At 33.9% G+C, this 26,899-nt stretch overlaps 4 protein-coding genes across 9 annotated transcripts; 3 read left to right on the top strand and 1 right to left on the bottom strand.

The window, feature by feature from the left end:
• Positions 1-497: 497 nt before the first annotated feature.
• On the top strand, positions 498-3,629 carry LOC114191049 (fruit protein pKIWI502-like). Its single transcript, XM_028080203.2, has 5 exons — positions 498-1,104; positions 1,819-1,918; positions 2,012-2,107; positions 2,193-2,273; positions 3,439-3,629. Exons 1-5 carry the CDS (start codon positions 569-571, stop codon positions 3,499-3,501), a joined length of 876 nt encoding a protein of 291 aa, XP_027936004.1. The 5' UTR covers positions 498-568; the 3' UTR covers positions 3,502-3,629.
• Positions 3,630-6,230: 2,601 nt separating this feature from the next.
• On the top strand, positions 6,231-9,325 carry LOC114191048 (FAD/NAD(P)-binding oxidoreductase). The gene is made up of 5 exons (XM_028080201.2): positions 6,231-6,826; positions 7,124-7,223; positions 7,316-7,411; positions 7,495-7,575; positions 8,972-9,325. Exons 1-5 carry the CDS (start codon positions 6,357-6,359, stop codon positions 9,032-9,034), a joined length of 810 nt encoding a protein of 269 aa, XP_027936002.1. The 5' UTR covers positions 6,231-6,356; the 3' UTR covers positions 9,035-9,325.
• Positions 9,326-10,260: 935 nt separating this feature from the next.
• LOC114191046 (FAM133-like protein) lies at positions 10,261-13,279 on the bottom strand. 6 transcript variants are annotated; one of them, XM_028080195.2, is made up of 3 exons: positions 13,129-13,279; positions 12,911-12,980; positions 10,261-11,437 (listed from the first exon to the last, which is right to left on the bottom strand). In XM_028080195.2, exon 3 carries the CDS (start codon positions 11,376-11,378, stop codon positions 10,464-10,466), a length of 915 nt encoding a protein of 304 aa, XP_027935996.1. In that variant the 5' UTR covers positions 11,379-11,437; positions 12,911-12,980; positions 13,129-13,279; the 3' UTR covers positions 10,261-10,463. The 6 variants fall into 6 exon arrangements, with proteins under 6 accessions (XP_027935996.1, XP_027935997.1, XP_027936000.1 ...); XM_028080196.2 differs by having other exon boundaries at positions 10,261-11,403; positions 13,129-13,274; XM_028080199.2 differs by having other exon boundaries at positions 10,261-11,403; positions 12,911-13,008; positions 13,129-13,268.
• A 5,102-nt stretch (positions 13,280-18,381) lies between these two features.
• Positions 18,382-26,474, top strand: LOC114190577 (Endosomal targeting BRO1-like domain-containing protein). Its single transcript, XM_028079522.2, has 8 exons — positions 18,382-19,282; positions 20,532-21,482; positions 21,573-21,662; positions 22,293-22,361; positions 23,567-23,707; positions 24,086-24,134; positions 24,394-24,497; positions 25,668-26,474. The coding sequence occupies exons 1-8, from the start codon at positions 18,611-18,613 to the stop codon at positions 26,199-26,201; spliced, it is 2,610 nt and encodes an 869-aa protein (XP_027935323.1). The 5' UTR covers positions 18,382-18,610; the 3' UTR covers positions 26,202-26,474.
• The last annotated feature ends 425 nt before the right edge of the window (positions 26,475-26,899 follow it).

Genomic DNA, 26,899 nt, shown 5'->3' with positions numbered 1-26,899 from the left:
GGATCAGATACAGGGTGTGGTGAATCACATATGGTGTGGGCTGGATCGAAACGAGGTGTGGTGGATCGGATACATATTTTGAGATTCATTTGTTGTGTTTAAAATAATGAAGAAAATAAATATAGTCACACAAAGATTAATATACAATACTAATTAAACTAAGGGCAAAATGATAATTTCATTATTATTTCTACTAAAATATATTTTTTAATCTATCACATCATCACTCCTAAATGCATAAAAAAAAAAGCAACACAAATTTTACTCTTAAATCAACTCAAATTCATTCACTCACTCTCTCCTGATTACTCTCCCAAGTGACCACCGCATTATTTCGTCCCTCTGGAATCATCGAAAAAAACACACGTTTTTCATGCAAACAAAGAAAACTTGTCTTGGTTCCAACTCCATGGGACATGACACCACAAAAACATGACACGTGGAACTCTCATTATCCTTAATCCACCGGTGGCGCAATTTATAATACCCGCCCGATCCGCCACCTCTTTCAAGTCGGACCGAACTCTCCACGTAACCTCACCACAACAAAACTATAATCAAAAACACCATGTCACTAATTATTTCACCGTCCCCCTCGCTTACCCTCCATCCCCTTGCGCACGTTAGCCCCTCCCTGTCCATCCCACGCCGCCTCCATCTAAACCTTCGATCCAGCCGCCGCCGCCTTGCCACCGTTTCCGCCGCCGTTCGTCAGGACACTACCGTCTGGACCCCAGCCCCACTCTCCGAGGTCGAGCCCGCCGGCGAGTCGCTCTTTGAAGTCGCCATCGACGTGTCCGATGCGCCTGACCTCGCCGCGTCCCACACAATCGCCGGGCAGTACCTCCAGCTCCGCGTACCCGACTTGCCCAAGCCCTCGTTCCTCTCCATTGCATCGCCGCCGAAGCTGGCAGCGAAGCATGGCGTGTTCGAGTTCCTCGTGAAGAGCGTGCCGGGGTCCACCGCGGAAGCACTGTGCGCGTTGAAGAAAGGCGACGTGGTTGAACTAAGCCCAATCATGGGAAACGGATTCACCATCGATCTGATCGAGCCGCCCGAGAAATATGGAACCGTTGTCATCTTCGCCACTGGAACTGGAATTAGGTCAGTGCAAATTACTGTTTTACCCTCGATTTTTGTTATCTTTTTTAAATGTTTCCATTTCTTTCATTCCGTCTTAGAGCATTGAATTTATTTGGTTACAAACTCATGCTGCATGACATTGAAGTTTTAATTCTCGTAGTTTCCTCAAGATCCTTGATATCATGCAAAATTCTTCAGTAAATGCGATTAAGTCGATCCAAATTGCAGAGCATAGACCTCAAAAACCTTGATGTAAAAGTTGCAATTGTTGTTACCAGCTTTTATAATCTTGCATTGCATTTATTGACATTAATGCATTCTGTTCAGATAAAATTGTCTATGAACTATTGCAGAAGAAAATTATGCACCTCAATTTTTGGTGGAGCAAAATGAAAAAACTTCTAAAATGGTTATATGAATTAGGATTGTTCAGACAAGTTTCTTCACAGGGACTTTTAGTAGAAAAAATCAAGAAAAATGAAATAAAATGAGTTTTTCCTGATGTTAAAACTAGTTAATACATAAACTACTTTTTAGAAGATTTCTCTAATTTTATTTTTCTCTTAAAAAGTCTTTATAGAGAAGTTTGTTTGACACTTTTACTATATTTTTTGTGTGAAAGAAGCTCAATTTATACTATTTTTTTTTTCTCGAAATGCTTATAGGAAAGTTTAACATAATCTTAATCCTTGATTTTGCTTGTATTGCACTGACCGTTTACTTTGTTGTGTGCAGTCCAATTCGGTCTCTAATTGAGTCAGGGTTTGATGCGGGGAAAAGGTCTGATGTAAGACTATATTATGGGAACAGGAACCTACAGACAATGGGTTATCAGGTTATTTCAATTGTTTTTTTATCTTGATGAAAGGAAAGGTTGAGCTACTTTTAATCAGAACTGCTTTAATAGCAATTTTGTTTTATATTATAGGATAGATTTAAAGACTGGGAATCTTCTGGTGTGAAGATTATTCCTGTATTGTCTCAACCTGATGATAGTTGGACTGGGGAAACTGGCTATGTTCAGGTAAAGTGCTTGAGCTCTTAGGATGAAGTTTCACATTACTTCCTTTTAACAGACAATGATTGTTTGCACACGGTTGTATTCACAGGATGCGTATTCAAGGGCAAAGCAGATATCTGACCCACTGGCAACTGGTGCCATACTTGCTGGGTACAAAGACATGATCGAGGTGTGTTCTTAGAACCCAGCTTTACTTGTCAGTCGGCGTAGACGTGTTTGTTTAACTTTCCATTGGTGCAACCTTCGTGTCAATTACCACTGTCTTTCCTATTTAACTTATAGGGAGAGCCGGAGTTCTAATTTTTTTTTTAAATAAGTGAGACTATCAAAAAATTGTGATTTCCAATTAATTTTATCAGTCTAAGAAAGATTATTTGCATGTAGGGAAAGAGAGAAAGACACAATAACGGTTGCTTTGAGGAAACCAACCTCCACGGAATAGCACTCGATTAGGAAAAATTAGCATTTAGGTTGTTAAATGTTTCCTCCTTAGGTAGAACCAAATGGCTAAAGTTTAAATAATTACAGAAAATAAATTTAACACAATCAGGTAACTAAAAGCAAATGAATTACATTCTACTTGTTTTCATTCTCCTTGGATAAGAATGAAAACCTATGTGGAGAATAAGAGAAAGATCTCATTCTCCAAGATATATTGAAAAGACAAGGTAGTCTTCACTAGTCCTGCACCGTGTTGATTACGTTCTACTTGCTTTCATTCTCCTTACCCTACCCTATGATTTTTTATCTTCTAAAACTTAGTGAAAGGGTCGTGCAACTAATTAAAAATAAGGTTCGTTGGAGAAGTCGACAAACTGGCACTATTTAATAAGATGGCATTTGAGTACATTAGCATTTCACCAATCTATGTGCCTTTAAACTGGACTCCACAGGCCACAAGGTCATGTTTATATGGTGCAATTTTGGTCTTCTGTTGTATTTTGCCATCGGTCATTGACAACGCTGTATGTTATCAATGTTGCCGAGGATAGTAGCCCATGTTTTTACAGTAAGGTGTGTCTCTAGTATGGAGGGAAGACATAGGCGAGAAATAAGGTTAATAGAAATAAGAAACAAAAATATGAAGTCAGTGAAAATAAGTGAATTATTATAGATATAAAGATGTTTGGTAAGAGAAATAAATACTGAAAAAAAAAAATTCAGATGTTATTTTCCGAATCCATAAACTCTAAACCCACCTAGCTTGGGTCCATTAATTTGTTGGTCAATCCACACGGGATTTCAGAGTAACAGGGAGTGTCAAATATTTCGTTGCTCGTTTTCTCTGTCTTGGTTCCAATTCATAACACTTGAATACATTATCATTGTTACAGGCGGTGACGTCAATTCTTCTTGCTGATGGAATACCTGCAGATAAGATATTGAGGGACTACTGATAAAAGTGGAGTTTGGTTAGTGTTGTATCGTTTTTAAATCCTCGATAATTGTTCACTGCCTTTGCTGTGTATCAAGCATCTCAGCATGGCCTGTATAATAAAGAACAATTTTGGAATTGTCTTACATTTTTTTGGGGGTCCAATAGTCTCTAGTTTAGTTAGCCTAGCATAGTTTCCAGACATGAAGTCTTTTGTTGCGTAACTTCTTCATAAACTCAGATTTGGTTTAGCGACAGAATAGACCATTTTTACAATGGGACTGTTTTGTTGTTACATACAAACATAATAAATAGATAACATACTTAAATAACTAAACGTAAATATTAGACCAACTGTTAAACGAATGAATAGAACGTCTACGAGTTTGGTTCCTTTAACATGCAAATCAAATATCAGTACAGTGTGTTCAGGATTGGGAAAGGAAATTAGATGGCTAATATTATATTCAAACTAAACAAATTTAACTATTTTTCTATAATTAAAATGAACTCGTCATATTATCAAATAGAGACTATTTCAGATTATTAGAAACTAATGTGATAGAGATTATTAGAAAGACAATCATGTGCTGTGAATAAGAAAAGGGACCAAAACTGCCACCATCAATGCCAACGTCAATCACCATTCAAGCCACAAAAAGAGAGAAAGGTTTATGCCTATAAAGAGAAGAAAAGAAACCAAGCTTTTATCAAGAATAACAGGACTGGTCCAAACCTCATGGTTGCAATGTAAACATGTATCTTGGCTAAAGGATAATACCCATGGCATGGCTGCACCACTAACTAATTAAACTTGTGGTAAGAGAGAATAAAGTGACAAGAACTAGCCCTCAACCAACCATAAACGCACCAGCGAAAAGCTTAAAGAAGTAGCTCTTCACATTTGTAATTACTTAAAGAAGTAATATTGTGATACACCAGCAAATTAAAATTGAGATTTAATTAAATTTTTAATTATGAAAAAAAACAAGTATAATTCCAAATTAAAATAGTAAAATTAAAAAGCTGATAATATGCAAAATTTATATTATTTCTCAATTATAAATCATAATAAAATAAAGACTTAAATATACATTTTGTCCCTATTTTCGTTTTATGTTCAATTAGGTCCTCATTTTCGTTAAATTGTGGTCAATTTGGTCCTTTTCACTAACGGTGTTTAAATAGTTAACGTTTTTGAACAGTACATGCCACGTGTCAGCTCCTGGTTTTTTTAATTTTTTTTAATTTTTTTAAATTTTTTTAAAAAATTTTTAATTTCAAAAAAATGGTCCACGTGTCAAGTCACAATTGTGCCACGTGTCAATGCTAGTGTTACGTGTCAGCTTGTGGTAGTATTATTTTTTTTGTTCAATTTAGTCCATATATTCGTTATTTTTTTTCAATTTAGTCCCAATTTTTGTTCAAATAAATCAATTTTGTCCATTTGAAATTGACACTAAATTTAATATCTTTTACACAAATTATATTAATATCTTTTCTAAAATTGACATTTGAATTTATTATTTTTTAAATTTAATTATAAATTATTAAATTTAATTATAAATTACATAAATTCTTATATTTAACTGCTAAATAGAATATAATTATTTAAAATATTATAAGAATATAATTATTTTTTTTTCTAATATTTGTATTCTAAAATATTTTTAAAATTGATATATACAAATATTTTAAATATTCAAAATATTTTCGAAAAATAAACTAATATTTGTAAAAATAACATTTACATATAAAATATTTTAGATTTTAATATCTAAAATGCAATAAAAATATTAAATATTTTAAATTTAAATGTGAATTTTACAGATGTTAATATATATTTTTAAAATTTTAATAATTATATTTTAATAATATTTAAATAATTATATTCTATTTAACAATTGAATCTAAGAATTATATTCAATTAATAATTAAATATTATAATTTATAATTAAATTTAAAAAATAACTAATAATAATGTCAATTTTAAAAATTAAATGGTTTTATTTGAACAAATTTGAGGACTAAATTAAACAAAAATAACGAATATAGGGACTAAATTGAACAAAAATAACGAATATCGGGCCTAAATTGAACAAAAATAAATAATACAACTACAAACTGACACGTGGCATTAACATTGACACGTGGCACAATTATGACTTGACAGACACTTTTTTTGAAATTAAAAAAAAAACAAAAAAAAAACAGGAGCTGACACGTGGCATTACTGTTCAAAAATGTTAACTATTTAAACACCATTAGTGAAAATGACCAAATTGACTACAATTTGACGAAAATGAGGACCTAATTGAACATAAAACGAAAATAAGGACCAAATTGAATAAAATCAACAAAGGGACAAAATATATATTTAAGCCTAAAATAATACGAAAATCGCCAAAACGTTAATAATATGAAAATCATAATATCTCTTAATTCTAAATTATTATTTATGATAAATTTATTAATTTTTACAATAGTTATTTTAAAGTTATACTGAGAATATTTTTGTATTGATTTGATAATAACATGAAAGTTTATACTTGTTAAACTCAAATCAAAATCTGATTAATCATATTTTTACAAGATTAAAAGATGTTTTTATTTTGCAACAATTACTGTGTAACAACCATACTCATCTTCTTCCAACTCCATGGGACAGGACTCATAAACATGACACGTGGAACTCTCATAATCCTTAGGTGGCGCAATTTATCATTACCCGCCCGTTCCGCCGCCTCTTTCTACTCTGACCGAACCCTCCACGTAACCTCGCCACAATAAAACTATTATCAAAAACACAATGTTACTCTTTATCTCACCGTCCCCCTCGCTTAACCTGTCCATCCCCATGCGCACGTTAGCCCCTCCATGTCCATCCTACGCCACCTCCATCTAAATCTTCGATCCAGCCGCCGCCGCTTCGCCACCGTTTCCGCCGCCGTTCGTCAGGACACTACCGTCTGGACCCCAGCCCCACTCTCCGAGGTCCAGCCTGCCGCCGACTCGCTCTTTCACGTCGCCATCGACGTGTCCGACGCGCCTGACCTCGCCGCGTCCCACACAATCGCCGGGCAGTACCTCCAGCTCCGCGTGCCCTACTCGTCCAAGCCCTCGTTCCTCGCCATTGCATCGCCGCCGAAGCTGGCCGCGAAGCATGGCGTGTTCGAGTTCCTCGTGAAGAGCGTGCCGGGGTCCACCGCGGAAGCGCTGTGCGCGTTGAAGAGAGGCGACGTGGTTGAACTAAGCCCAATCATGGGAAACGGATTCAACATCGATATGATCGAGCCGCCCGAGAAATATGGAACCGTTATCGTCTTCGCCACTGGATCTGGAATTAGGTCAGTGCGCAAATTACCGTTTTACCCTCGATTTTTATTATGCAAATTACCGTTTTACCTTTTCCTGATGTTAAAACTAGTTAATACATAAACTACTTCTTAGAAGATTTCTCTAATTTCATATTTTTTTTTCTCTTAAAAAGTCTTTATGGAGAAGTTTGTCTATATTTTTTTTGTGAAAAAAGCTCAATTTATTCTAGATTTTTTTTTTCTCGAAATGCTTATAGGAAAGTTTAACATAATCTTAATCCTTGATTTTGCTTGTATTGGTCTGACCGTTTACTTTGTTGTGTACAGTCCAATTCGGTCTCTAATTGAGTCAGGGTTTGATGCGGGGAATAGGTCTGATGTAAGACTATATTATGGGGCCAGGAACCTACAGAGAATGGCTTATCAGGTTATTTCAATTGTTTTTTATCTTGATGAAAGGAAAGGTTGAACTACTTTTAATCAGAGCTGCTTTAATAGCAATTTTGTTTTATGTTATAGGATAGATTTAAAGACTGGGAATCTTCTGGTGTGAAGATTGTTCCTGTATTGTCTCGACCTGATGATAGTTGGACTGGGGAAACTGGCTATGTTCAGGTAAAGTGCTTGAGCTCTTAGGATGAATTTTCACATTACTTCCTTAACAGACAATGATTGTTTGCACATGGTTGTATTCACAGGCTGCATTTTCAAAGGCAAAGCAGATATCTAACCCACTAGCAACTGGTGCCGTACTTTGTGGGCACAAACAGATGACCGAGGTGTGTTCTTAGAACCCAGCTTTACTTGTCAGTCGGCATAGACATGTTTGTTATGTGTATTAACTTTCCATTGGTGCAACCTTCGTGTCAATTACCACTGTCTTTCCTATTTAACTTATAGGAAGAGCCGGAGTTCCAAATTTATTTTTAAATAAGAAGTGAGAGACTAACAAAATTTGTCATATTGGCATGTAGAGAAAGAGAAAGACACAATAACGGTTGCTTTGAGGAAGCCAACCTCCACGGAATAGCATTCGATTAGGAAAAATTAGCATTTAGGTTATTAAATGTTTCCTCCTTAGGTAGTACCAGATGACTAAAGTTTAAATAATTACAGAAAATAAATTTAAAACAATCAGGTAACTAAAAGCAAATGAATTACATTCTACTTGTTTTCATTCTCCTTGCATAAGAATGAAAACCTATGTGGAAAATAAGAGAAAGATCCTAATGTTTTCGTTCTCCAAGATATACTGAAAAGACAAGGTAATCTTTACTAGTCATGCACCATGTTGATTACATTCTACTTGCTTTCATTCTCCTTACCCTGCCGTATGATTTGTTTATCTTCTAAAACTTAGTGAAAGGGTCGTGCAACTAATAAAAAATAAGGTTCATTGGAGAAGTCGACAAACTGGCACTATTTAATAAGATGGCATTGAATACATTAGCATTTCACCAATCTATATGCCTTTAAATTTGACTCACTCAAATAGGATTTGGTTGCTATGCAAAGCAATGACTTCTATATATTGAACGGGCTATGGTGAGAGAGAGAGAGAGTCGATATGCAACATTGTTAATATTATTGTCTACAGTACAAATAACTATTAGATCTGTTATCCGTATTGTTAGATGTCAACTACAGTTGTAGAGTTGGTCGATTTTTTTGCCAGTCATTATAGGCAATTTGTGAGGGAGGCCTGCCATGGAAACACCGCAGGCCACAATGTCATGTTTATATGGTGCAATTTTGATCTTCTGTTGTATTCTGCCATCGGTCATTGACAACACTGTATGTTCTCAATGTTGCTAAAGAATAGTTCATGTCTTTACAGTAAGGTGTGTCTCTAGTATGGAGGGAAGACATAGGCGAGAAATAAGGTTAATAGAAAGGGGAAAGAAAAATATGAAGTCAGTGAAAATAAGTGAAAATTATTATAAGTATAAAAGATGTTTGGTAAGAGAAACAAATACTTAAAAAATCATTTTTAGATGTCCTTTCCCTGATCCCTAAACCCACCTATCTTGGGCCCATTAAATAATGCAGGTCCATTAATTTGTTGGTCAATCCACACGGGATTTCAGAGTAACGGGGAGTGTCAAATATTTCGTTGCTCGTTTTCTTTGTCTTGGTTCCAATCCATAACACTTGAATACATTATCATTGTTACAGGAGGTGACGTCAATTCTTGTTGCTGATGGAGTATCTGCAGATAAGATATTGAAGAACTTCTGATACAAGTGGAGTTTGGTTAGTGTTGTATCATTTTTGAATTGAATTATACTCGATATTTGTTCACTGCCTTTGCTGTGTATCAAGCATCTCAGCATGGAATGTATAATAAAGAACAATTTTGGAATAGTCTTACACTATTTTGGGGTCCAAATATATGACAGATATACCGGGCCTAGGAAAGTTGAGTAAAATTTCCTACGGTTTGATTTGTTGCACTATTACATTGTTGTATTAATGGCTGTATTATCACGTCGCAAGTAATTGATATAATGGCATTAAAGTTTGCCCTGAGCCAAGAGTCTCTAGTTAAGTTAGCCTAGTACAGCTTCCAAACATGAAGTTTTTTTGTTGTGTAACTTCTTCACAAACTCAGATTTGGTTTAGCGACAGAATAAAATTTTTACAATGCGACTGTTTTTTTTTTTTTTGTTACATACAAACTAAAATAAGTAGATAACATGCTTAAATAACTAAACGTAAATATTAGACCAACTGTTAAACTAATGAATAGAACGTCTAGTTTGGTTCCTTTAACATGCAAATCAAATGAGTAGTGTGTTCAGGATTGGGAAAGGAAATTAGATGGCTAATGTTATATTCAAACTAAACAAATTTAACTATTTTTCTATAATTAAATTGAACTCGTCATATTATAAGGATAGATTATTTCAAATGTCTTCTCTATCAACAACATTACCTGCCCGTTCAGCGAGTTCATGACTCTTTCTGAGATGACAATTTTTTGTAAGGTTAAGTATAAGTGTCTGCTGGGATTGAATTGAATTAAATTTAAACCTCCAAGATAAAAGATGCAACAATGTACACAGATTGAAATTTTTACTAGTACATTGTAACGATTTGGTGAAAAAATCAGGGTTCAACTTGGCGATAAGTTACTACTTAGTTTTATAAATGTAAGTCTCGTTTACTAGACCTTAGATTTAAACGTTCAAGATATGAAGTGAAACTTCATTACGCTTAAGAACTAATGAAGCCATCCAACAAAATCTGCCCACAACCGTTGGAGGTCCATCAATGGCACCTCCCAAAGCGTTATTCTGAAGGTCATTGACGACCCTGCAATGATTCACGAACAAGTATTCTTTCGCCCTTAAGATACTACTGTTGACAATTCGGTCACGACGCACAAATACTCAACTAAACAGCATACAACGTCTATATTGCGCAGTATTATAACCAACTACTAAAAAAAAACATAAACCCTCTTTGAAACCATCAAATATAGCTGTTAATAGCTGAAAATGGATCAAATTAATGTCATCAGCCAACAATGATCAAGTGCAAAGTTTCAACAATCAATAACTGTCAAATATTACAATCGACATTGGAATGAAATGTCATCTAACTTCAGTTTGAATGTCAATTCCAGTAATGAACGACGACACAGAACAGGATAGATTCCAAATAATCAAACAATTTGGTCATCATTATTCTCAGCCATAGCTCTGTTTTCATGATGATCACCATCCTTTTTCTCTGTTTCAGTTTTGTCAAATTGCTCGTCATGCTTGCTATTGGATTTCGGGAAGTGCTGCTGCCTGTGATTTCTCTCATCATCCAAGTGGTGCCTGTGTTTGTGGTGATGGTGGTGGTGATGGCGATGATGGCGACCAGGCTTCTTATGCATTGATCTTTTGTTTTGTTCTTCAGAATTTTCTTCTAATGACTTTGATCTGCTTCTTCGACCATTACTGTTATAATCGGAATCAGACGACCTCAGCTCCACATTATGTGATCGCTTATGATGTTTATGGTGCCTGCTGTGGCCTTTCTTTCGTAGAGCATCATCACTTTTATCACTTGACAAGTCAGATTCACTACATTCTGATCGTCGATGGCGTTTGCTATGCTTCCCATGATTTCTTTTCCGAACCGGACTTTCACCTTCGTCAGAGTCACTGGAATCTGATCTTGAACCTCGATCTCTCAGCCTCTTGCTCTGCTTCTTCTTTCTTCTCCTCTCCTCCTCAAAGCTACTCTCGGAGTCATCATCACTAAAATCACTAGACTCTGAAGACCATTTCTTTGTTTTCCTTTTCGAACCTTTTTCTTTCCTTTTCTCATGGTCACCAGAGTCATTGTGAGAATGCTTCCTGTGCTTCCTATAAGATCTTTTACTTGTCCTCCTACTCTCATCATCACTGTCATAATCACTTTCACTATCAGAAACTGACCTTTTTCTATGCTTTGCAACCTTCAGTTTTCTCTCTTTGGCTTCAGCAGCAGCTTCCAGCTTCTGCTCCCATTTCAAAGGGGCTTCCTTTCTCTCCATAATCTTCTTTTTCTTCTCCTCAACCATCTGGATGAATCGTTTGGTGTCCATTTATACTCCAAAACCAACTCAAAAACTGCATTTGGATCAAATGATGACCGGAAGTGCATCTCACAGAAGAGAAAAATCAAAGTTAGTTCGACAATCAAATCAAATAATTATATTGAATGCTTCAAGGGATTAGACAGACCACTAAAAAGATACTTTGCATTACTTATACGTTATCCATGCAAATACTTAGAGACTTGTTCTCAGCAATAAAAAAAGAAAAAGAACTTGCTATCAAAAGGACACTATGGTACCAAGATATCACATACAAAATACTCATGATGTTAAGACCTTGCCCTCTTTCAGAGAATTAATCAGAAGAACATGAAAGATGTTCCCCTTCATCCACCTAGCTAACCGGTTATAATGTCAGTTTAAATTTCAAAAAGCAAGTGAGAATATAAGGATTCAAGGCTTATTCCTACAAAAACAGACTCCAAAAATTTCTATTACCATAACTAGAAGCAGCACTAATAGACAAGCATTTCTCACTAACTACAGTGAAGACAGTGATGATGGGTGAAATTCAAGAATTCAAAAAAATGAGAGGAGACAGAATTCTCACTAAACAAGCATAACTACCATCAATGTTTTACAGAATTCTTAACTAGCAGAACCAACAAAGTCACGTGATCTGACTACTACATTTCTCCTCAACAAGGAAAGAGAATAACAGGTGGGTGTGGGTTAGAAAAGAGAGGCTGCGTTCAAACAAAAAAAGGTAAAAAGCCAAAAAACTAAAACCTGCTAATTAACAGCGAAAAGAATAAAACATTCAAAAAAAATTACAGAACAATGAAAAAACGGTGGGTAACAAAAAATATAGAACTTCGTCAAAGATTCTTGAGAAGCTGCCTTGCTCTTCGTTAAAGAGATTGAAGTCAACAAAGAAAAGCTTCAACCTCAATTTTAGAGCAATTACATTCTGACTAAAACTTCATGAGCAATAAGATCTGTTCAGAGGGATTAAAATTGTTAAATCACGCACTTCTACAATTGCAATCCCAATTCTAATAACCATGTTCACCGATTCTGCCATGGCCGGTGGAAGCACCGAAAAGGCAGTCACCGAATACCAACACAGTAAATCCACACTGTTCCACACCAACATCAAATAGTAATTGGAAATTCAATTACATGCATCTCCAGAAACTCAACGATTATAAAAAGAATAAAAGTCAAATAGCATCATCAAGATAACAACACCTCTCTCGCTCATATGCGAGAGAAAAGACAACTGTAACACATGGATCCTTCTGGCTAGACAAAGATTTACTAGGGGTTTTAGTTTTAAAACAAAAAATCATTTCTCTAAATCATTGGCGTAATATTGACAAACATTAAAAAAAACAACACAATTGAAGAAAAAAAGATAACAAATATTGATCGATAGTGTCATAGCAGTCAGTGGACGTTGCTTAAATGATAAACCACGGACAAAAAAAATCAATTTTTCAGTATCCCATTCACGATCAAATAATCAGTATTTCAAATACAAACAAATTTCCCTGGATATTCTCTCTTTCCTTTCTTACCTTATATGTGAAAGAAGAAACCCTGCAGCAGCAGCAGTCTACCCCGAATCGAGTACGGATAAATCTGCGTCTAATCAAAGAAAATCAACAGTTGATAACTGAAAAAATAAGAAACAAAAATCGCGACTAAGGAACCATAAAAACAAAAGGAAGATGGAAGAAACAAAAAAACATCGATGGAGCAGAGAGAACTGAAATTGAAAGAGAAGTGGCAGTACCTGAAGGAAGTAGCAGAGGAGGAGAATAAAGATGAAGATTGGGAGTTAGGGTTTGGGTTGGGGTAGGGCTTGCTGCGTGCTCCTTCCTTCCAGAAAGATCCAATACGGAGAAAAACAGCTATGTTTTGGACGATATATTATATATATAATAATTCGATTTATAAAAGGTTTTCTATCATCTTGAACCGGACCGGATTCTTTCACGCGCACAAACCCACTGGTCGGTGACCACGCGGACGCGGTTCAGGCCACAAGTAATGTAATTTTGTTTAGAATTGTAAAAAACAGATAACCGATCCGGCTCGATTTACCATAGGTTAATCATTTAGTGAGTTAATTTAACTCATCTCATTTATTAATAAATTAAATAATTTTGAACTCGTTCTGACCCACAACATCACGGGTTAGTGGATTAAACGAATTGGTTTACAAACTCATTTAATTAAAAAATACAATTTTTTTAATTTTTTTCACTTAAAACTAAATTATAATTTTAATTAAAATTTATATAAACTTTCATACAATTCAAATACAAACTAAAATCACAAAAAATACAAATTATATATGTGTTTGCTAAAAAAAAACAACATAATTTGATCTAAATACAAAACTTAACAAAAAACATTTATGTAACCTTTTATTATCGGGTTGGTGAGCCAATCCGGATCATCACGGATTCAACCCAGATTAGCCGGGTTCTACGTGAGCCGGGTCAAATATCAATTCGTATTGAAATTTATGAAAATTTTTCAATCCAACCTAATTCAAACCTATGGTGAACTTGATTGACTCACGGGTTCCTACCCATTTCTAATTTTATTTTGTTTTCCTGAAAAATAAACTTTAAATATATATATATATATATATATATATATATATATATATAAACCGATCCCATATCTATCTACAAGTTTTAAATAAAATAAAATCTTCATTTGAGGCGATGTAACCACGATCCGTGTACTTTAATTTAATTAGTATTAGTAATAAAGTTGAAGAACTTTTTCTTAAATATTTTAGTGTGTTTTTTAGATAAATAATGTATTTAAAATAATTAAATATCATTATTATGTTTGGACCGTAAAAAACGACTAAGGTGACGTTTGCTAATATTTTACTTTAAAAAAAATTACTCTAACAATTTTTACTTGGATAAGATGACAAAACGAGCCAACATGACATTTTTTAGTCCGACCCTATATTAACTCACAAATTGAAAACGTGTCGAAACTTAAAATCCAACATGCATGAATGTGGGCTGGCCCACCAGTTTTGATTTGTTGTTTTACTTCACAGTCCAATTTTAAGGAAGACTCAAATTCTCTTACTCTTCTCATTTTATTTTTTAAGGCTTAAATACTTTTTTGTCCTTATTTTTGTAGTGTTTATTGTGAAATGATGTTCATTTTGATAAAATGTTTAAAATAGTCATCATTTTTATCAAATGTTTAAAATGGTCCTCATTTTTACAATTTGTGTTTAATTTGGTCATTTTCTGTAACGCCGTTTAAATCATTAACGAAACATTGTATAAGTGGCACGGTTTGTATGTACAGTACACATAACACACCATAATAGAAATCATGCCACCTGTACAATGCTTCGTTAATGATTTAAATGACATTACAGAAAAAGACCAAATAAAACACGAATTGCGAAAATAATGATCATTTTAAACATTCGATAAAAATGATGACCATTTTAAACATTTTGTCAAAATGAAAATCATCTGCAACAAACACTACGAAAATGAGGACCAAAAATGTATTTAAGCCTATTTTTTATTTTCATTTCTCAGTGTCATCTCCTTTCCAAATCAACTCTTGTTTCTTCTCATCATCATCATCACCATCCTCTCCTTTACTTCTATCTTTTCCATCTTCAATCCATAAATCTATTTAGGGTTTCTTCTTTTTCATCCACGCGAGAGGGACTTATCCCTTATTCTTCATCAAGGTTTTTTCTTTTTCGGATGTCAAAATGTGAACCATAGCCTCATATTCGACGCAATAAACAAAAATATTATTTTTGACTGTGCAAATTATCAAAAAATGTACTTTTGAAAATTATAATCCTATTTCTATCCTTTTAATTGAAATCAATGACTCAATGTGATGTACGTGACACTTAATTTTATTCAATTAATTTTTGAATTCCAATCTGTACTAAGACACATTCCAAATTCTATTTACCACTCAATTATCATATATAAAATTTAGTTTTGTAATATTAAATTTGTAATACAATCTGGAATAAAAAATATTATCGTGATAATGGTTTATAGTAAAAGATAGATGTGATTTAATAAAAAAGCACTTTAAATAGAAAAGTTCTGACAACAGAATTTCATTATATGAAGGATATATAGAGAGAACGTTTTAAAAATCAAAAAATTAATAATGAAATAAAAACAATGAACGTCCCGTCTCTATTCATAGACTTTTGTTTTTTATTTTATTTAAATATACTATTTAAGATAATGTTATTATCTTACATGTAATATTGAGACAATTTAGAGTCTCTTTTAACATTATTATGTATATTTATATTTATTTATCTTGTATACTATTAGTAAAGGATATTATCTTTTTGTGGCGTAATTTTTTTTTTAACTTTAGGCTGTAAGTAACTATTTTTTTTAACTTAAAATAACTATTCATAAAAAAAATCACATCCATAATAAATTATAAAGATTGTTCAATCATTTAATGTTATTTTTTATTTTAATAATTATTACAATAATATTGTTTTAATGTAAGAAAAAACTAAAAACATATCATTAGTACTACTAATAAAAGAGATTAGTTGCATACACATAGATACATGTAAATAAGTCTAGTAATTACATTCTTGAACTTATATAATCACTCATAGATAAATAAAAATTAACTATACACTAAGCAAATATAAATTAAATTATAGTGTCACTGATTTTAGAATGGTTAAAGTCGGTAGCGGAACTTGGACTAAAATTGTAGGGGGGCCAAATTAGATTTGTTATATATAATTTTTTTTAGAAGAAAAACTATTCATTTTTTTCTCTTCATTTCCTCTTCTTATAACAAACACATATAATAGTAGAATTCAAAAAAATATTACTATCATTCGCTATTATATCATGATACCAATTCATGAATACCATTTTAGATAAGACATTCGTATATCATCAATTTGATTTGGTGGTATTGTCAAATTTGATGTCGTTTTTTCCATATCACGTTCTATTGAATTGTTAAATTTATTATATGTAACTCTGATAACTTTAGAGATTTGTTTTATATTGTCTTAAATTCTTGGTTCTTATTAAATTTCTCAAGCTTAGTTAACGTAAATGCATTTCTTTTTCATCTTCATCACAAACCTTTCTCTTTGAAAAAAAGGAATCAATTTTTTTACTTTTTATCATAATCTTTCTAATATAAATTTATCACCTCTTACCTATTTAGAAAAAATAAAATTTATATTCACAAATCACAATTATCACAATGCAAAATATAACAAAACTCATACTACTTTAATTAAATAAGCAATACTGTATAAATTCAAAACTTAAAAAAAAAATACCATAGGTAGCGAAAAACACAAAATCCCTAAATTTCATAATTAAGGATTATAATAATTTAGGAAGAATTATAATTAGGGTTCATACCAATTTCATAAAAGAATCCCTAAAATCATAATTAGGGGTTATATTAATTTAGGATAAACTTAATTTGGAATAAATATTCTAAAAAGAATCATAAACTAACATACATAAATCATAATAAGATACTAACCTTGATTTGTGATAGATCATGCAAGATGTATACATGAATCACAATCTATGTGTTTCCAACCTCTATTTCCCAACCTTTGTATTTATCTCTCTTCACAGACTTTCATGATAATTTACATGATGGAAAGATCTTACAGTCAACAAAAAATCCTAATCTCTTTTATAAATTAATGTCTCTATTAAAATTTTTTATTTTATCTTTTATTATAATTTTCCATAATATAATTTTAATATAAATAATATATAATATAATTTTAAAAAATATATAAATATATATAAAAAAAATTCAAAAAAAAAAAAATGGGGGAGCCGTGGCTCCCCTTGTCACGTCCTAGTTCCGCCAGTGGTTAAAGTGGATTGGAACTTGTAGGCCAATCTGATCCACTGCTTATTTGAATTGGGTTGGGTTGAATTTTTTTTTTTTACAAATTTTAATATTAGTTAACTTTTGACCCAACTCACCTCGGTTGGACTAGTGGAGAGCCGAGTTAGCTCACAAACCCATCCAGAAATAAAGGGTTGCACAATTTCTTTTTATTTGGGTTGAGTTGGGTTTTTTGTTTAGCCAACATATTGGTTGGAAAATACAAACATAATATTATTGTGATTTTAGTTTGTATTTAAATTGTATTGAAGTTTATTTAGATTGTAATCACAATTAAAATTTAGTTTATATTTTTTGGGATGAAAAAAATTGTATTTTTTGTAATTAAGTGAGTCAGTGAACCAATCTATTGAATTCACAAATTTATGGTGGGTCGAACCAGATTCATAATCTATTTTCATAGTTCTAACTGATTTTGTGTCTTCAATAACAATAGAATAACTGTTATTTAATTATGCGATGAACATTTGTTTTTTTTAGAAAGTTGTCTAAATGTACTAACAAAATCATTGCATAGTACATTATTTGTTGCAAATTCTGAAAATGATTTAATGAAGTTGAGAGTTTTCCAACATCTATTTGGTAATTCATATTCAGTGTCTAGTCTAGATATGTCATTTGGTTAAAATTGCATATAATAAAGAATATATAATAAAGATATATTTAAATTAGAAAAACAGTTACTAATGATAAAACTAATTTTTCTTATTTATGAATAATTATTTAAATTTAAAAATTAACACTTAACAGGATAACATTAAAAAAAAGTGTATTTCTTTATAAATAAATAAAAGAAGTGTATCCTCTCTTTCTCCCCTATACATATCATACCGTTTAAATGTATATTACTTTCTAGTAATTATTTATTTTTATAATTAATGGTTTGAAAAATGTATTTGCATGACATCATATTTAAAGTAGAGATATATTTATTATATATATATATATATTTACATTTAAAGTAGAAATATATGTTTGTTTCTAAAGTTGCCCTATAAATATTTTCGAAGAACAACGTGTCAAAGGTTGAAGTTGGAATGCCGGTCAGAGAAAGTCAAGGAAATAAACAAGAAATTCCATTTTTCTGCACAACCTTAATCGTTAAGAATTAATCCCGATTTTTAATATCTTTGAAAAAAGTACTTTCTGATTTCTCCGCGTTCCGAAATTCTAAACCCTCTCACGGGGCATGCAATTGATTGGTCATAGTATCACTCATCCACCTCCCAGAGAGGAAGAGGTAGTTGTTAGCTTATTAGCTTAAGCAAAGCAGAGCGGAGACTGTAATCAATCCAAACTTTCTCGAATCTTCTTCCCGACCCATGGCCGCGTCGCCGTCGTCCTCCGCTAACATCGTGCTCGCGATCTTCGAGAAGAAGACCAATACCGTTGATATGTATCGCCCCCTCCGCAATTACGTGGCGTATCACTACTCCGAGCGCGAAGCGCAGAACGTCGAAGACGATCTACAAACCCTAAAGCAACTTCGCTACGAAATCGAACGTCACCTCGATCCGTCCCTGCCGGCGCGCCGCGATGTCCTCCAAACCTACTTCAAATCTCTTTGCCTTGTCGAGACGCGCTTCCCAATCTCCTCCGACCCTGACCACGTCAACGCCCTCACCTTTGTATGGTTCGATGCCTTCAAGCCAAAGCAGAAGGCCTCGCAGCAGAACATCCACCTCGAGAAGGCCGCCGTGCTCTTCAATTTGGGCGCTGTTTACAGTCAGATTGGATGTTCCTACGATCGGAACACCGTTGACGGCCGCCGCCAGGCCTCGCATGCCTTCATTGCTGCTGCTGGTTCCTTTGCCTTCCTCCGTGACAACGCCTCTATGAAGGCATCCGTTGGGAATTCCACCACTGTTGATTTGTCCGTTGAGTGTGCTGGGATGCTGGAGAAGCTCATGCTCGCGCAGGCGCAAGAGTGCGTCTTCGAGAACACCATTGCTAAAGGGAGCACTCCCGGTGTCTGTGCCAAGATCTCCAGACAGGTCCGTTGCTAATCAGTTTTAGGTTTTCACTTATAATCATTCTTTCAATTGTGATGCTTGAAGGACTCTAGATCATCCAATAGGCCATGCTTGGCTACAATTTCGAGTCGGTGTTGTATGTTTGCTCTCGTGTTTGCTTATTAACGAATTGGTTTATCTTTATCCATGGGCAAGATGTACTATGTATTTATAGAAGCCATTATATCTGTGCTTTGCTTATCCTAATTGTTGGTTTAGTTTAAGTGTGGCGAACGGGTATTAGGACGGTCTTAAGTCTTAATTTGTAACTGTTTAGACAGTTAGAAGAAACTATCTGACATAATTAAGAGTTCCAATGAATTTACCTTGATCAAACAACCAAAAACTATGTTATTTCAACTAAATTCAATGATATTCCAAATTGGTCTAGTATGTTTGGTTTTCGGTCATTTCTCTAGTGGGCCTCTGATCCTTGGGTCCAATATAATGATTTCTGCGAGGGCTCTCGTAGAATAGGTGTGATCAATCCTTTCATACTGCCACGTCATGATTTTTTATTTATTTTTTAGTTCGTATCAAGCTTTGGGACTCTCCTGTTTTCTATTATGAACAATTTTAACTATGAATTGTCAATATGACATGTTTTATGCAAATGCTGCTAATTATTTGACAACTTTGAGTACGTATTTGTTGTGAACTGTCTGGTCGAGGATGGTTAGACATATAATCCCTTGGTTCCAGTATAATGAATTTTACAGGGCATGCTCATTGAACAGTCCTTTGCGTATTGTAGAAGCTCACTGGAGCTTCTTCAGTTCGTATCAAGTTTTAGGACTCTAGCAAGTGCACACTCTTTAGCATGAACAATTTTAATATGGATAAGTTGTGGGTACATTTTTTATGCTAATGCTGTTAATTGTTTAACATGTTTGATCACTGATTTTTGTGGATCATTTGGTTGAGAATTTGCTGGTGTTTATTATAGGCCAAATATTATGGTTTTAGAGGGCACACTCATTGAACTGGCATGATCACCTGTCATTTCAGGCCAGGTCATGAATGGTAGAAGCTCACTGTGGTTTTTTAAGTTTGTTTCACGCTTTAGGACTTTTTGGCAAGTATAATTTTAACTATGAATCATGAATATGATACTTTTTTTTTCCAAACGCTGATTGTTTGATTGCTCTGATCATTGATTTGCTGATATTGTGACAGTTGTTTTTGTTTTTTGAACGAGAGCTGACTTGTAGTTGATATGTTATACCTGTAGGTTGGGATATATTACGAGGAAGCTTTAGCTGCACTGAATGTTGCACCTTTGAGCCAGCATTTTGAAAAGTCCTGGATAGTTCATGTACAGTTAAAGGCTGCACTGTTCTATGCAGAAGCTTGTTATAGGTATGGATTGGAGCTGCATGATAAAGAGGAAATAGCAGAGGAGATTGCACGGCTACGGAGTGCTGTTAGTGTGTTGACTGAGGCGAAGAAGAGCTCTAAGGGTGCAGCGGTGCAAATTCTTGATGCAATTGGCAAGTTAGAGGCCAATATTAACCGGAACCTTGAAAGAGCTGTCAAGGAGAATGATAGGGTTTATCTCATGAGAATTCCTTCCCCTAGTTCGTTACCCCCCATTCCATCATTTTCTATGGTGAAGCCCATGGCAATGAATGAGGTTCTGGATGCAAGCAAAGAAAAGCTGTTTGCAAGTCTTGTTCCGGACAACAGTGCAAAGGCCCTCTCACGGTATACTGAAATGGTAGACGATGTTATAAGAACACAGGCTGAAAAGTTGCAGCAAGCTAGTGAGCTAACCCGAGTTAGGCTTAAGGAAATGGAGCTGCCGGATTCCATTCTTGCTTTGGAAGGAAATTTTACTCTTCCAACAAGTCTCAAAGAAGATGTGGAAGCTGTGCAGATCAGTGGGGGCCCTGCTGGTTTGGAAGCAGAGTTGCAGCAACTTAAGGACCTAAGGAGGGTGAATCAAGAGTTGCTGGTCCAGACTGAGGAATTGTTGCAGAAGGAAGCAAGAGAAGATTCTCAATTTAGAAGTCAATTTGGCACGAAATGGACCAGGCCCCAGTCAAGCACCTTGACTAAAAACTTGCAGGATAGGCTCAACAGGTTTGCAGGTAACTTGAAGCAGGCTGCTGAAAGTGATGGTAGGATAGAGCGATCAGTTAGAGAACATTCAGCACTCATGTCAATCCTTGATGCCCGTCCGGTAAATTGTTGTACTATTTGTAATTGGTTATCTGCTTGTCATGTCATCAGAAAACATTGTTAAGTTATTGAATCTCTGTTTTTTAAGCAGATTGAATCCGCACTTCCAAGCTTGGCAAGGCCTATTATGTCTTTTGATCAAAATGAAGATGCTATTGTGGGGTCTCTCAAGCAAAGTTTGGTACGCTGGTTTTGGTCTTGTTATTGTTCTATTACGATTTCTGACTTCTCAGAAATAAAATCTATGACATTTTCTTGCATCCAAATTGATGCAGCTGTTCTTTCATGTTATACCGTAGTTATCAATCTCAGTGGCCAACCCTACATTGCTATAATAGGATAGTTGATACTGGATAGCGGATGGGAAATTTTAGATACAAGTTAAATATCATGTATGTAACTTAGTGAGATCTTAGTGAAATTTTAAAATTTTAATCAGTACTTTATGATTAATTTCATATCATACAAGTGATCCTTTCATTTCACACCTTTTTTAGTTATAGCCTTTCATATTCCACTCCCTATATGTCGTGATTATAAAATTTACCAATGAACTGAGTGCTGGATGGTTTCTTTGTGGCTATACTCTTAGTGAGGAGTGCTTATTAAAGTTAAGAAATCCAATGTTTGAGAAGTGAATTTGAATGAGTATTGTTTAGTTAGAACTAGCAATAGAAGGCATTTTAATGTACATTCAGATTGTTGTGGTAAATATTTTAATTGTTTCGCAGGATGTAATGCTAAATGAAATTACAGTATTCCATTTGCTGTGTATGATTGATTCTTGTTGCAATTGTGTTAACTAATGCAGAGGCAACTAGAAACTCTTGGAGCTCAAAGGGCCGGTCTTGAAGATATGCTTAAAGATATGAAAAGAAAGGTATGCCTGATAAGCCAGATTCACTTAATTACGTTTTTGAGTTCTTCCTGTAGAGACTAAATTCCTGTCTTATTATCTAAAAGCGGGAGATATGCTTTTTGCTTTCCGTGAAATTTTATGCAGTGTTTATTCTTAACAAATTGGTTTTTTCATGACATTTAATGACATTGAAGTAGTATTACACCTGTTGCTTGCATATAATGTGTGCTTCTCCCTCCGCATTCTGAATTCAACAATAAATGTCCTTGGTCCAGTATGTTTTCTTGGATGTTAGGGGGATTATGCTTTTGTAACATACAAAAGTATATTAAACTAATCAGGTTTGGCTCTCTAAAGTGAATCTCAAATAAGGGAGAAAATTAATGAATCTCAACTTCATGAGATAACTCCGGGTTGATATTAAATACTCATGCATAACAAATCATATCCCTTGATTTTCTTATCAATGGTTGAGATATTTGTATCTTCGATGTGAATCACTCGGTCTAGATTAATTCAACTTATTCTATCTACTGCAATGTGAACTGCGCAAAATCAAGCAAGCACATCCCTGACTTGGGGAGACACTAGTCCAGTGTGTTTATATTTTGGTTCCATTTTTTATTGTAACTTCATGAGTTGCTTTAGGCTTTTATCCCAGGCTTTTATTCTTGGATACAGGATTCTTCATCCATAAATTATTTCTTTCTTCTCATACTAAGTAATTCAACTATGGATTTTTTTACATCTATGGTTAATGTGAGATTCCGCTCCATTTCACGATTCCCCATGTGTAACATGAAAAAAATGCTGACCCTTAATTAAGAATGATAAACATATAAGGTGGTGGTAAAAGTTGGAAGGGAGGGTGAGGTTATAGGTTCAACTCCTCCAAGAGTTATAAGGTTGGTTTGGTGGGTTTGGAAGGGAGGGTGAGAGAGGTTGTGAGTTCAATACCCCCATTAGCAAAATACTAACAACTAATATTTGTCGATAAAAAAGAAAAAAAAAAGAATGATAAAGAGAAGTATATAGGATTTTTCTGTTTTGAACTTGTGTTTTCTTAACTTATTGTGCTAGATGATTTAGTGGTTTGGATTTGTTTTCTTCACTTAGTTTCTAATGTTGTGGATGTGAAGAATTGTTAGGAATGTTTCCTCTTGTGTAGCTTACCATTCATGAATGCATTACACTATTTTGATTATATTTGTATAAATATCTTTCAGGATGATATATTACCAAAGTTGATGACTTCCACTGGTTCTTATGATGATCTCTTCAAGAAGGAGCTAGCAAAATATGACCATATTTGTGATGAAATAGCTCAAAATATTGAGGCTCAAGAGCAACTGTTGCTACAGATCCAGGTACTGTATGCCCGAAACTCATCTAAAGAGCATTTAAGAAAAGAAATGTTCCCCACTATTTGTTCAGTTTTTTGGACTTTCTTTTCCCATGCAGTGGCTATTCAGGGGGACTATACTTTATATTCTTGATTACCACTATAACTAGTTCCTGAGACTACTTTAGCAGCGAATAAAACTACCTTTTTAATTTTTCATGCTTCTTGAGAGGGCGGACCTTGCCGTGAAGGCAAAAGTGACAGATTTTATCTACCATTATACCTATTCACTGTAGAGTATTGGTTGTTGGATATTCTTTTCTTGGTGATTGTGTTTGTTCTAATAGACGAAGTGATAAACTTTAAGGATGTGATTCTGATGATTGCTTGCCCTTGTTCACAGGCTCAAAATGATGAGTTCTCTGTTATCTTCAATCTTGAAGATTACAAAGGTAGGCTCCGTTTGGTTGTTTTCTTGATTGAATCTGGTTTTTGTACCTTGGCATCATGTTGACAAGGCTGTCATGTCTGTTTTCAGTCTATGTTTATTACTGTACGTAAAATTTTATGACTAACCAGTGAACGGAAGTTTTCTCAACTGTTACTGTTCATTAAGCTCAGTTTTGTCTTTTTTGTACACAATGCTCCAATTTGAGTGCACCTTTACTGCATAAGAGATTATGTTCTGATGGTTTCTTAAATTTATTTCAGCTTCACGTGAAAAAGCCTACAAGCAGATTGAAGCCGCCATAGCAAAATTTCGAGAGATAAAGGACAACATCAATGAAGGGTTAAAATTCTATGTTACCCTGCAGGTAAGAACTTATCAACTATATATGGTTTTTATTCTGTTCCATAAATCTTTAATTTTGCTTTTGGATACGGAATTTTATAATTTTTAAGACAGTTAAATATGTTGCATTTGAATCGATTTCATTATTTTATTTTTCAAATATTTTGTTTGGATAAGATAATTTAATTTATTATGTTTTAATTTTATTTTTTTGATAAAATTTTTCAATTATCACCAAATGCAAAAAAATATTTAAGTGTTGAATAATTATTAATATTTCAAAAATATCAGTATTGTTGATGTTTTTTTGTCAATCTTGATTGATGTTAATTTTTGGTTAAAGTTCGTTAAGATATTCTTAACTGACATTTTATGATATTTTTTTCCTCACTTTAGCAAAGCTTTTTCTAGATTGATGTTGATCGAGATTGTTTAGTTGATGTCGACTACAATTATTTAAGATGACATTAGTCCAAGATTATTTTTATGATAATGGTGGTTGAGATTATTTTTTGTCTACTTTCTAGTCAATGTTGGTTGAAAAATTCTTTTTAACAGTAATTGGTAAAAAAAAAAATTATTTAATGTTACTGAAAGTTTCTTAACAAATTATTGATAAATAATAACATTATGTGTCATCAATAAAAAGAATGATAAAAAAATGAGCATTGATACTTTTGATACCAATATTTCCATTTGACACTAAAATAAATTAATATTTATAATATAATATTTTATTGAGAAAAACAGGTGTCAAATGGGTGTTATTTATGAACAACGGTGTCCAAATAGGTTTTTCATAAAAAACTATCACGACAAAATGTCAACAAAAAAAATCTTGCTCATATATGTAATAAAATGGCCTTTGGAGAAAACCTTAACTAATACTGAGTGACAAATAATAATGATCTACAACAATAAACATAATCAAGATAATCCTAACAATGTAAATAATAAAAAACACTCCTATTCAGATTAGTGAACAAATTCATGTTAACATCAATTGAAAAGTAATCCTCTCCAAACTGGTCAAGAAGATGTTGACTAATGCTGATATGAGAAATAACTTCGGCATGCGTCGTATAAAATCTAATGGATATCAGTTAAACTAAATTTGTACCATTAAAAATAATTTTAGTTGACATAAATTGAATATCGTCATGCAATAATACGCAATTTCTTTGTTTGATAGGATGCAATCACAAACGTAAAGCAGCAGAGCAACGACTTTGTAATGACAAGGAACATTCAGTGCAGGGAAATGATTGAAGATGTTCAGAGACAAGTGGCTGGACTGAGTTTCCAGGACAAAAACTCAGGTGCTTCTTTTAACAGCAACTACCCATCAGTTGGAAGCCAAAATCAAAGAGCCAGTCCACAAACAGATCCTCGTCCACAAGCACCTTATTATCAGCCAGTTGAGCAGCCACCAGTTGCTCCCTATGGCCATCATGCACCTTCCCCATATGGTGCTCCTGCACACCATCATCAGCCTCCACCTCCATACCACATTCCACCATCATCAACTGCTCCATACCCACCCCATCAGGTTCACCAGCAGCCACCACCGGGAAACCATGAGTATGGCCAGCCAGCATATCCAGGATGGCGTGGTCCGTACTATAATACACAAGCACAGCAACCTGGCTCTGTGCCACGACCTCCTTATACTATTCCCTCTCCATATCCTCCACCTCACCAAAGTGGCTACTATAAGCAGCAATAGTGTTTATCCGTACATCTTGTAGGATAAAGTTAATATTCTTTTTCTGATGTCATCCATTAAATAAATGAGATTCAGTCCTTTGTTTGAAGCCTTTGCATAGCGTGAATATTATGTTGTGTTTTTATGTCCTGTGTTGTTTTGCATCATCATTGGATTGTGCATAATTAAGCAGATACAACCTTGTGTATAGTTTGTTTACTTGTACTTTACTAGGGGGATTCTCCCACCTTTTTAAGTTCAATCTGAAGAGAAAATATAAAGCATTAGTACTCCTGTCGTGCCCACTTGACCCCTAATTTGTTCATTGTTCTTGGGACCTCTTGTATGTTCATTGCTTCTTTGACTTCAGCATCGATGCTGAGGAACAAAATTTTCTTGACTTCAGTTAATATTGATGGAATACTTTAGTGTTTCGAAGATGAATTCAGATTATATATAGTTATTGTAATCTAGTTCTAAGGACATTCTTTGAAAGTATGAATGAATTACTAATATAGTTTGTTGACTAAATATATACCATTTAATATTTAATATGATATAGTATTGTGATAAAATTTGGATAATTTTTTCATAAAGAATTTTAGGGAAAAATTAAAAAAAAAGCAAAATAAATTACACATAATTGAAAATTGAATATGTATAAACTAATTGTAAAAATTCTTTTATGTAATTAAGTTTTATAATTTTATAATTTTTAA

This window comes from Vigna unguiculata, chromosome 7 (genome assembly GCF_037176805.1).
Source record: "Vigna unguiculata cultivar grain cowpea cultivar isolate G323 ecotype 2 chromosome 7, ASM3717680v1, whole genome shotgun sequence".
Classification (NCBI taxonomy): Eukaryota; Viridiplantae; Streptophyta; class Magnoliopsida; order Fabales; family Fabaceae; genus Vigna; species Vigna unguiculata.
Note: the sequence above shows the minus strand (reverse complement) of the source record. Positions and strands in the feature narration are given on the sequence as shown.

Excerpts from the sequence above, each read along its gene's own strand:
- LOC114191046 (XM_028080195.2), bottom strand. The coding sequence starts at position 11,378 with ATGGACACCAAACGATTCATCCAGATGGTTGAGGAGAAGAAAAAGAAG.
- LOC114191048 (XM_028080201.2), top strand. The coding sequence starts at position 6,357 with ATGTCCATCCTACGCCACCTCCATCTAAATCTTCGATCCAGCCGCCGC. Across the intron at positions 6,827-7,123 it reads GCCACTGGATCTGGAATTAG|TCCAATTCGGTCTCTAATTG; the intron begins GTCAGTGCGCAA and ends TGTTGTGTACAG. Across the intron at positions 7,412-7,494 it reads GGGAAACTGGCTATGTTCAG|GCTGCATTTTCAAAGGCAAA; the intron begins GTAAAGTGCTTG and ends TTGTATTCACAG.
- LOC114191049 (XM_028080203.2), top strand. The coding sequence starts at position 569 with ATGTCACTAATTATTTCACCGTCCCCCTCGCTTACCCTCCATCCCCTT. Across the intron at positions 1,105-1,818 it reads GCCACTGGAACTGGAATTAG|TCCAATTCGGTCTCTAATTG; the intron begins GTCAGTGCAAAT and ends TGTTGTGTGCAG. Across the intron at positions 2,108-2,192 it reads GGGAAACTGGCTATGTTCAG|GATGCGTATTCAAGGGCAAA; the intron begins GTAAAGTGCTTG and ends TTGTATTCACAG.
- LOC114190577 (XM_028079522.2), top strand. The coding sequence starts at position 18,611 with ATGGCCGCGTCGCCGTCGTCCTCCGCTAACATCGTGCTCGCGATCTTC. Across the intron at positions 21,483-21,572 it reads CAATCCTTGATGCCCGTCCG|ATTGAATCCGCACTTCCAAG; the intron begins GTAAATTGTTGT and ends TTTTTTAAGCAG. Across the intron at positions 24,135-24,393 it reads CAATCTTGAAGATTACAAAG|CTTCACGTGAAAAAGCCTAC; the intron begins GTAGGCTCCGTT and ends AATTTATTTCAG.